At 44.1% G+C, this 9,844-nt stretch overlaps 1 protein-coding gene across 1 annotated transcript; it reads left to right on the top strand.

Annotated features, from left to right (window-relative positions):
- The first annotated feature begins 275 nt into the window (after positions 1 to 275).
- Positions 276 to 6,306, top strand: CCN3 (cellular communication network factor 3). The gene is made up of 5 exons (XM_033081755.1): positions 276 to 350; positions 447 to 675; positions 918 to 1,169; positions 2,996 to 3,204; positions 5,139 to 6,306. Exons 1-5 carry the CDS (start codon positions 276 to 278, stop codon positions 5,433 to 5,435), a joined length of 1,062 nt encoding a protein of 353 aa, XP_032937646.1. The 3' UTR covers positions 5,436 to 6,306.
- The last annotated feature ends 3,538 nt before the right edge of the window (positions 6,307 to 9,844 follow it).

The following is a 9,844-nucleotide window of genomic DNA, read 5'->3' on the forward strand; positions in this document are numbered from 1 at the left end:
GCTCCATGCACAGCCCCGGCAGAGAGGCCGGGCAGGGCAGGGCAGGGCTGGGCAGGACAGCGGCTCGGCGCCGCCGGGGCAGGTGGCGGAGGCAGCGGGGGGAGCGCAGGGCCCGGCCGGGCTCACGCTGCCCCGCTCCAGCTCCCCGCCTCCGGCCCGCGCTGCCCGCCGTGCGGGGGTGGTGGCGAAGGGGGGTCCCCGAGCCTCTATAAAAGCGGCTGCAATGGCTCTGCCGGCACAGCCGAGCGGGCGGCGGGCAGGCGGTAGCGGGGACCATGGCGACGGGCGGCGGGCAGGACCTGCCCGCCCTGCTGCTGCTGCTGCTGCTGCTGCTGCTCCGGCCGTGCGAGGCAAGTGCGGGGCGCCCGGCGGGGCCGGCGGCCGGGGGGAGCCGGCGGCCGGTCCGTTCCCGTGACCCGGCCCCCGGGGCCGCTGTGTCCCCGCAGGTGAGCGGCCGGGAGCCGGCGTGTCCCCGTCCGTGCGGCGGGCGCTGCCCGGCCGAGCCGCCGCGCTGCGCCCCGGGCGTGCCCGCCGTGCTGGACGGCTGCTCCTGCTGCCTGGTGTGCGCCCGGCAGCGCGGCGAGCGCTGCTCCGCGCTGCTGCCCTGCGACGAGAGCAGCGGCCTCTACTGCGACCGCGGCCCCGAGGACGGCGCGGCCGCCGGCATCTGCATGGGTAGGTGGTGAGGAGCGGGAGGGGATCCCGCGTGCGGCGGCCCTGGAGCCGCGGGGAGAGCGCCCCGGGCCGGGTCCGCTGCGGCTGTCGCTGCCCGCCGCTCTCCGCCCGCTCCCGGCCGATCCTCAGCACCCCCGGGGCTGCCCCTGATGCTGCGGGAGGTGCCAGTGCGCGGGGCTGGGAGGGCCGGGGAGTGCCCGATGCCCTCTGCCTCTGCAAAATGCCTCCCCCTTTCCCACTAGTGCTGGAGGGAGATAACTGCGTGTTTGATGGGATGATTTATCGCAACGGGGAGACCTTCCAGCCCAGCTGCAAGTACCAGTGCACCTGCCGCGACGGCCAGATCGGCTGCCTGCCCCGCTGCAACCTGGACCTGCTGCTCCCCGGCCCCGACTGCCCCTTCCCCAGAAAAGTCGAAGTCCCTGGAGAGTGCTGTGAGAAGTGGGTCTGCGACCCTGACGATGAAGTGATTTTGGGAGGTTTTGCTATGGCTGGTGAGAAAACTAAAATTAGTTATCATAGTCATTGTGAGCAGGAGATGGTATCATCATGAAAATATCCGCAGGATTGCCAGATCTAAGGCACATTGCTTGTATGGTTGGGGTTTTTTCTGACTAGAGTGATTAGTAGGTATACCAGTGGTTATGAATAAGGACAGAGCTCAACAGGTAAAAGAAATATTCAGAGGATGAATATGCATAGCAGTTTTAAAAGTTAATAAAGTTAGTTCCCAGTTTTAAAATTTATGTCTATCTGGTGCACATTAGTTCTGTGACCAAAAGAAAACAAGGGCAAGATCCTAATCCTCCAATCATTCCCACACCAAGGGAAAAAAAAAATTTAAAAAGCTGCAGCCTTGCTAGTTGCTCTGCAATATGTTACAATATGCTGCTATTTTAACAGCTTAGTCTACAAGAGACTTTTACCCCCTTGAATTCTGCAGGTTTTACAAGTGATTCATCATGGTAGGTAAAATGCCAATGAATTCCATCCTGTCTGTGTTAGAGTCCTCATGTTTATTGATGGCGTTAAAAACATTAGAGTAGTTGTAGAGGCAGTGGTTATAAACACTTTGTAAGAAAACCCAACCCATTCCAAAGTGCAGAACTCAGGCTTTTAAAAAAACTAGGTAATATTTTCCCCTTTTTCAGGTTTTCCCTATTTTCATTTTTTCTACTGAATTACGTTGCCATCCCCTATAAATTATACTATTAGATCAACATGAAATTGCATAACTTTCTACTGAAAGTGGAGGGCACTGCATTCTCTTCCAGTCACTGCTCTTTGTGATCTTGGGCAGTTAGTTATGCCAAAACCCAGCTAATCCTTTTAAAAAACAAGTGAGAAAGGATTGAGGAAGAAAAGCTTGAGTAGCTTTTGTGTGCTATGAAGTGTTAGTTGTAAAGCACGTAAGCTATAAACAAACAGTTTGACACTTTTCTATTACCTTTCCTTTTCTTTGATTTGTCTGACGGTGACAGGCTAATCCATAAGATGCCTACAGATGAACTGTCTGCATTCTTTTAGCAATGGCCATCCCTTTTGGGAGGTCACCTTTTTTGGATCTTTGCCATTCAAAAGGCAGGGAGGCTGTTGTAGAGGAGCTTAACAGAGAGCTGTGACTGAGGCTCAGTTGTATTTTCTCCTTCTGTTTGCTGCTGTGCTAATCAGTGAACCAAACTGTGCCTTAGCAATATTTGCAGTGCAGTCATGGGGGCAGGACAGTGGTCAGCCTTGACCATGGCTTTAAGAACCTGTGATAGCCCCTGGCCATGGCTTCCCTCCTGCCTCCCCACCATCAGCTGGGCTGTGGTCTGTCAATAATTGACAAGATGGGGTAACTTTATGACTCTCAGGAGTAAAAGGACTTTCATTCCATGCTATCATTAGTTTAGATAAAAATTCAGCCTCTCTGAAGTCATACCTAATAAAAATATTTTTATGACATAGCTTTAGAACAGATTTGTGACATATTTCCATTAGAAAGAGTGAAGAATAAAAATCTGTTAGGGTTCTAAAGTGGTTTAAAAGTTGGCAGTAGTTCTTCCAGCTGTGGACTTGAGTGAACAGAATCTAAATGCTTTGCTGATTCCACTGATATGCACCTTTTTGGTTTGGGGCTTTTTTTTAGATGTAGGAAGTTGCTACTCAGGATTCCTAAAAAGACAGCTTTGAAAATTTCTAAATCCTGTCAAAAGCATGGATTTTGAACCTTTTTTTGTCTCACTTGTTCCTTCCCAGATATGATAGAGCTCAGTTAGATATTGAGGTTTCATGTGAGTTTTTCTGGTAATAAAGTTCTGTGGGGTTTTGTCTCCAGCCTACAGGCAAGATGCCACACTTGGGATTGATGTGTCAGATTCAAGTGCCAATTGTATTGAGCAGACAACAGAATGGAGTGCTTGTTCCAAGAGCTGTGGAATGGGCTTTTCCACCCGTGTTACCAACAGGAATCAACAGTGTGAAATGGTGAAGCAGACACGGCTTTGCATGATAAGACCTTGTGAAAATGAAGAGTCATCTGATAAGGTATGCTGCAGAGAGTGAGGCAAGGCAGTGAAATCTCTTCAGCTCTAATTCCAAGGTTGCAATATTACAGTCTACAATGGTTCACATGCAGCTGTGGATGAATACACCTCTTAGCACAAGTGCAGCAGGCTGAGTGGTTTGGTAAAATATTAGACTTGCTGTGTTTGCTCTGTAGCTTTGTGCTGCACCTCCAGCAAGTCAAGGGAGGTGAGTCTGTGCTCTGCTCCACTCCAATAAGACACCACCCCCCAGAGCACTGTATCCAACTCTGGGGCCCTAAGGAAAGACATGGACTTACTGGAGTTAATCCAGAGTAGGGCCACCAAGGACTGGAGCACCTCCCCTATGAAGTAAAGCTGAGACAGTTGGAGTTGTTCAATTTGGAGGAGAGGAGGCTTTGGGGAGACCCAATAGCCCCTTCCAGTACTTAAAGGAGGCCTACAAGAAAGGTGGGAACAGACTTTTAGTAGGGCCTGTTATAGTAGGACGAGGGCTAATGGTTTTAAGCTAAAAGAGGTAGATTCAGACTGGATGTAAGGAAGAAATTTTGTACCATGAGGGTAGCGATCACTGGAACAGGTTGCCCAAGGAGGTGGTCGATGCCACATTCCCAAAAATGTTCAAGGTCAGACTGGACAGTGCTCTCAACAATCTGATCTAGTGGAAGATGTCCCTGCTCATTGCAGCGAGTTGGACTGGATAACCTTTAAAGGTCCTTTTCAACCCAAACTGGTCTATGATTCTTTAAGTGATAATTTAAGTAATCCCAAACAGATCACATGTATTGCATGTGCAGGTTGACAGTTCACACAGTCTAACATTATTCTCCCACACATGCAACTGTACTACCTGTACCCTGTACATCAGAGTTTCAGTGATACAGAAGGGATATATCAGATTTCTAGTCTGTTGAGCATCTGGAACATCAGAGAAATGTGTGAAATGTCTGCTTGATAAATTAAACCAACATTGACATTTCTGATGTTAAAAAAAATATATATCTAAGGGAGAAGACTTTCTTACTTCAACACATGCAAGTGTTGCTATCAGGGAGAATAACACGTAGCTATGTAAAAGGCCCATCCTGAGTGTTGGAAAGCATTTCTAAGGCTTGCTCAACAGTCTCTGCAGTTTTAAATACCATGTTTTGTAAAGGAGATTAAACATGTGGGAGGAGTTGAGGAGATTAACAAGAATGATCAGAGGTTTAGAAAACATGTTCATCTAGGGAAAACCAGATGGAACTGAACTGCTAAATGCAAGGGAAGAGAGATGTGTTCTCACAACTGTATTCAGATATTGCAGCCTATTTTGAGTCCATGGAGGAGATAACAAGAAATGGTGAGTTTAGACTGCATGAAAATTAAGACATGAGTGAAAATGTTCCAGGCAGTAAGAATAGTGAACTCTGGGGGTTGTCTGGGGCAAATGTGGAGTCTCTGTCATTGAAGACTTCCAAGGACAAATTAGTCAATAGTTTGTTAAAAACAGCATGGCTAGAACTGGTTGGGTCTTGAGACACAGGAATGGGTGATGACTTTTGCAGTTCATTTTACCCCCCTTTTTCCCCTGAATCTGCTCCTGTAACTTGCTCATTTGACTTGCTGATTCTCTGATGGAACTACACCAGACTGGGAAGTTTTTCAGTAGAGTACAGTTTCTTAATGAATGTAGTCTGGGCTTGTCTTGGATGGCAAGGGTAGATTTTAATTATTTGTCTTTCATTATTGGTCCAGTAACATGCTGTGTCAAAGAGCAGATCATGCAGATGTCACCTGTAAGAAACTACTGAAGGAGTTTCAAAGTCTTCTTGCTGTTGAATGAATAAAGACAACAAATTTAAATTTTCAGAATAGACCTGTATCTTTGCATGTCAGTTGTTAAATGCTGTCTTATGCAATGGTACATCGACTGTCTCTTCCTGTCTCTCTTAGAAAGGGAAGAAATGTATCCGAACGAAGAAGTCGGTGAGAGCCGTTCGCTACGAGTACAAGAACTGCACGAGTGTGCAGACGTACAGACCCCGTTACTGCGGCCTCTGCAGCGACGGGCGCTGCTGCACCCCACACAGCACCAAAACCATCCAGGTGGAGTTCCGCTGCCCCCAGGGCAAGCTCCTGAAAAAGCCAATGATGTTGATCAACACCTGTGTCTGCCATAACAACTGTCCTCAGAGTAACGTTGTTTTCTTCGAGCCGTTAGATCCCACGTCTAGTGAAGCAAAAATATGAAAGCGTGAATTAGACAGCACTAAAAGTATAAGCAGTTTGTACAAAACGTGTCCCACAATCAGGTGAATGTAACAATTGCTATATTTTCAGAATGGTCTTTCAAACTAGGTGCTTTTTTTCCCCCATAGTTTATTAAATACCTCATTTTGCATTTGTCCCCTCTGAATGTCTTTTATTCACTCTAAGGAAATTTTGTACCTTGGACAGAGCCTTCTTTTTATCTTGATGGTGGCATAAAGCTTACAAAGCCAACAGCTAGACTTTCCCCTTGAGTTAAGGGGATCATGCAGCAAGTTTCAGTAGCTGAAAGACTGGGCTTCTTTAGAGTAAATGTATTCCTTGAGGAATACATGATACTGCATCACATAAGCTTCCAGGCTCTTAACTTCACTTTCCATACTGCATATAAACACTCCAGTGTTCTTATTTCTTTTTAAGGAAACTCTGTTTTTGATGACAGTAAAAATCTTACTGATGGAAGTGTTACATTCTTGTTGGTTATAAAGTACCTTCTGTCAATATCTCTGACTCTGAGGATTAAGATTGCACATAGCCCCTGAAGTGGCATAGGTAAGATCTCTTATCCTGAAGCACAGCCAGTTGATAGCTGACTGCAATTAAATTTCTCTTTCACTAGCAGTCTAATCCAAAGCCAACTAAAGTCAGTGTTGTATAAGAATTTGGTTCTAATCCATGTATGTCTGTAGATATAACTATTTGGATGCAAAAAAAACCAGATCTGTAAATTCCTCTAAAATACTAACTGTATTATATGGTGCTTCATTTCTTAGAAAGGTGTATATGTAAATAGAAACTGTACATATTGTAATATAACTTTACTAAGTAAATAAACTTTATGTGATTCAAAATATTTTTTCCTAAAGTTGTTTTTCTTAAACTACCAGCTCTAACAGCAAAGGGAAGAAAAAGGGTCTGCAGACTCCTAAAAATGAAAGACGATTTCTTGTATTATTCTTACCTCATCCAAATTGTGCCTTAGAAGTCATGCAGTGCCTTGCTACAGGGAAAGATTAATAATTTGTGAGGCACATAATAAAAAGGTGGTCTTTGTCAGAATAAACTTAGCCTGGGAGATAGGATAATGTAACTAAGGTTAGTGTGCCCTGAAATACAGTGGCGGTGGTGAAGAATAACTACAGGACTCAGAGTTCACATTTGGGTCTGAACAACTAACGAAGTATTTCATTGGCTCATGCAACACTTCAGCCTCACAAAACCAGCCTGTGATTTGCGTTAGATACTCTATGGCAATATGCTCAAGAAATAAGAGCCTGAGGGTGGCAGTTTTGTGTATGTAGCAGGATTGTGCCAAGAGTTCATAAGTACAGTTGTGGAGACATTCAGCTGCTTTGACTGTGAGATCAAGTTTACCCAGTGTGTGTCTGTTAGCACCAGCAGAGTTGTTCCTATGCCACAACTGTTCTATAACCATGTGGTAGGAAACATCTCTGTCTTGAGGAAAAAAAGGCAGAAAGCCAAATTTGGCCTACTGTTCTACTCCTCTGAAGGAGCTATCAGCTCTGGTTTGGCAGTTCCTGAGATACAAAGTGGAATTCAGCTGAAGGTTAAGAATCTGCATTTTAGCTGATGAAGCCTAAGGTAAAGGTAACTATGAGCAAGCATCAACTGCTGATAGGTTTTAAGTAACTTTTAGGCTATCCTTGAAATTAAGAGGTCCTGGTGCTGATTCAGTTAAGGTTTAGATACATCAGGTCCTCACCTGGGCTTTTGCATGTCTTTCTCCAATAACTGCACTAATGATGAATTTCTCTGTAGTCATTGCTATTGTTGTCAACACATTCCTGCCGGCCTTATGCTTTTCAAATAGCTGGAACAAGACTATGTTTGTGCATACATGCAACACTCTCTGCCCTTGCACAGTTAAATTTCTAATCATAGAATCATGGAATAGTTTGGGTTGGAGAGGACCTTTAAGGGTCATCTGGTCCAACCCCTCTCAAAATGAGCAGTGGAATTCGTCCACTGCTTCAGGTTGCTCGGAGTCTGTAAACTGACACTGAATGTTTCCAGAGGTGGGGATCTACCACCTCCCTGGGCAAACCTGTTCCAGTGTCTCACTACCCTCATTAAACAAAATTCATTCCTTATATTTAGTTTGACTCTGTCTCTTTTAGTTTAAATCTCCTCTCAGCCTTTCCTCAGAGGAGTACTCCATCCTTCTGTCCAGTTTTTGTGGCTCTCCTCTGGACCTAGTCCAAAAGGTCCATATCTTCTAATGTAACGCCTTCTGTGCTAGGAAATGTCAAGACTTAGACAGGACATGGCCAGGACTCCTCAAAGCAGCTGAGAAGTTATTAAGGAGTAGATCAGAATCCAGGATAGATTGAAAATGTTGGGTTTTTTTATAAACCACTTTTACCCCACATCTCCTTCTGCTTCCCCCCTCCACCCCAAAAATCAGGCTGGTTTGTGCAATGCTTCTCTAATATAATGCAAGCTACCAAGTATTTCTTGGGGTCATTTTGCAAATGATAGACAATTTGGTTTGCAAGAGATGGATCAACTACTGAGCAATGCAGCAATATTGTCTGGACAAATTTAAACAGTTTTGGATTAATAAAACCCAGCTAATCCTGAACCAGATGTAATTAGAGAGGAGTGCAGCCAACTAGTGACTTCCTATGAAGTAAAATTGTTCACTCACTTTATTTTGACAGCTCCTCTATTCCATCCATACCCAAAGTAATTTATACCTGTGCATCAGCTTATCTTCGCTGCATTGCTTCTCCACTATCCTTCTGTTTTCTCTTAATATTATCCAGATTTTTTTCCTAAGTTTTACTTTTATTGGATCATACAAACAAAGCACAGGCACTAGGGAGAAGCAGTTCAATAAGCAGCTTCCACTTTGTAGGCAAGTTAAAAGCTCGTCTGGTATATGAGCCCATCACCCTTTGTACATTAAGGTCATCCACTACACTTAAGTTTGTAGGTTTTCTCCCCCTACAAAGGCAGGAGTTTTATTTCTGGTATTTTTGAAGAGACATAAATGCAGCTTCCTGCTGGGACTCTTCTTGTGGATTGTCCATCATTTCCTTTGGAAAAAGGACTATGTGCACTATGAGTTCAAGAGCAACTTGAGTAACTCCTTTTGCCTATCCCATTTTCCCAGCACTTTAAACTACAGTTCTGCACTTCAGTAAACCAGTGCCAAAATGCCCCCCATAACCTTTCTTAGTGCTGCTGTACCCGATTTCTGTGTCTTTAACCCATTCTGTGAAAAGGCAATTGCATTGTTATGAGCATTACAACCTCCACAAAAGAGAAGTACTATGGTGTTCAAATCCTTGTTGGCCATCTTTATAGAACTACTGTTGTAGTCTCAATGTCTTCTTATGTTACTACAGCACTTCAGTAGGAAAAAATTTCTTTTGAAGGAACCACAAATGTTTCCTTTGGACAAAAGGAGCCAAAGATCTGATCCACTTTTACTGTCTTTTAGACTATATACAAATACTAATTCAGTGGTTATTTTTATCTCAGCTCAATTGATTCAGCTTTTCATCTGCTCTCAGTTTGGTTATATGCACTTAGATTTGTTTTACTTTAATGTGAACAGTTACTACTTTAATCTTTGGGCTAATTTCAGCCTGTTCCTGAAAAAGCTTAACACTGATTTAATTAAAACATAACAACGGTGTGTCAAGCCTGTGAAACTGATATAAGGAAACTCCAGTGATAAAATCTTGAATATTTCTGGTGTAGAACTGTGATTTTCTTAGAGAAGCAAATGTAAATTACTCAGGTTGAGAAAAATGAAATTATTCAAACATCAGCAATTTATTTTCATATCTCCAAGGATTCATATCTGAGTATGTCAGGGAACATGACTCAATGTTCTAAGGATGGAGTCATACAGCAGTGTGTACTGAGTGTGTGTTGATGAAACAAGCACAAAATGTGCTGGTCAACTTGTTCATCCCATGTTTTTTGAACAAATGTACCTTTCCTCTGCTACTACCAGTGAAGGACTGCCCCAAAAATAAGTCACTTAACTGTTTTTGGTGTTAACAACCGGTAGGCTAAGTACACCTTCAATAACAAATGTTGATGAAATGTTGGAATGTTGATGATAGGGTTGCACCCCACAGCACATGCAGCCTGAGATGTTTATAGCCACTTCTAGGACTCTTGTGTCTAGAACTTCATCAAAGCAGCATACTTCTTGCATTTAATCTGCTTTGAATTTCTCTAAGCCATTGAAAATATGTCTTTTTTTTTTGCCTTCACTGACTGTGTAAGGAGACCAGCTGACAGCCTGCTCACTGATGCCTGACACTGGAGTGAAAACCTCAGAATGAGTCGAATTCTACAATTGATTTCACTACAATCATGGCCTCACCCTTTCTGTTTTCCAATATAATTCC

The sequence above is a fragment of the Catharus ustulatus genome, chromosome 1, assembly GCF_009819885.2.
Source record: "Catharus ustulatus isolate bCatUst1 chromosome 1, bCatUst1.pri.v2, whole genome shotgun sequence".
NCBI classification, from domain to species: Eukaryota; Metazoa; Chordata; class Aves; order Passeriformes; family Turdidae; genus Catharus; species Catharus ustulatus.

What these genes read in the sequence shown, in the direction of transcription:
- CCN3 (XM_033081755.1), top strand. Translation starts at nt 276, where the DNA reads ATGGCGACGGGCGGCGGGCAGGACCTGCCCGCCCTGCTGCTGCTGCTG. An exon ending in GGCCGCCGGCATCTGCATGG is followed by an intron (nt 676 to 917) that starts GTAGGTGGTGAG and finishes CTTTCCCACTAG; the next exon opens with TGCTGGAGGGAGATAACTGC. An exon ending in GGGAGGTTTTGCTATGGCTG is followed by an intron (nt 1,170 to 2,995) that starts GTGAGAAAACTA and finishes TTTTGTCTCCAG; the next exon opens with CCTACAGGCAAGATGCCACA.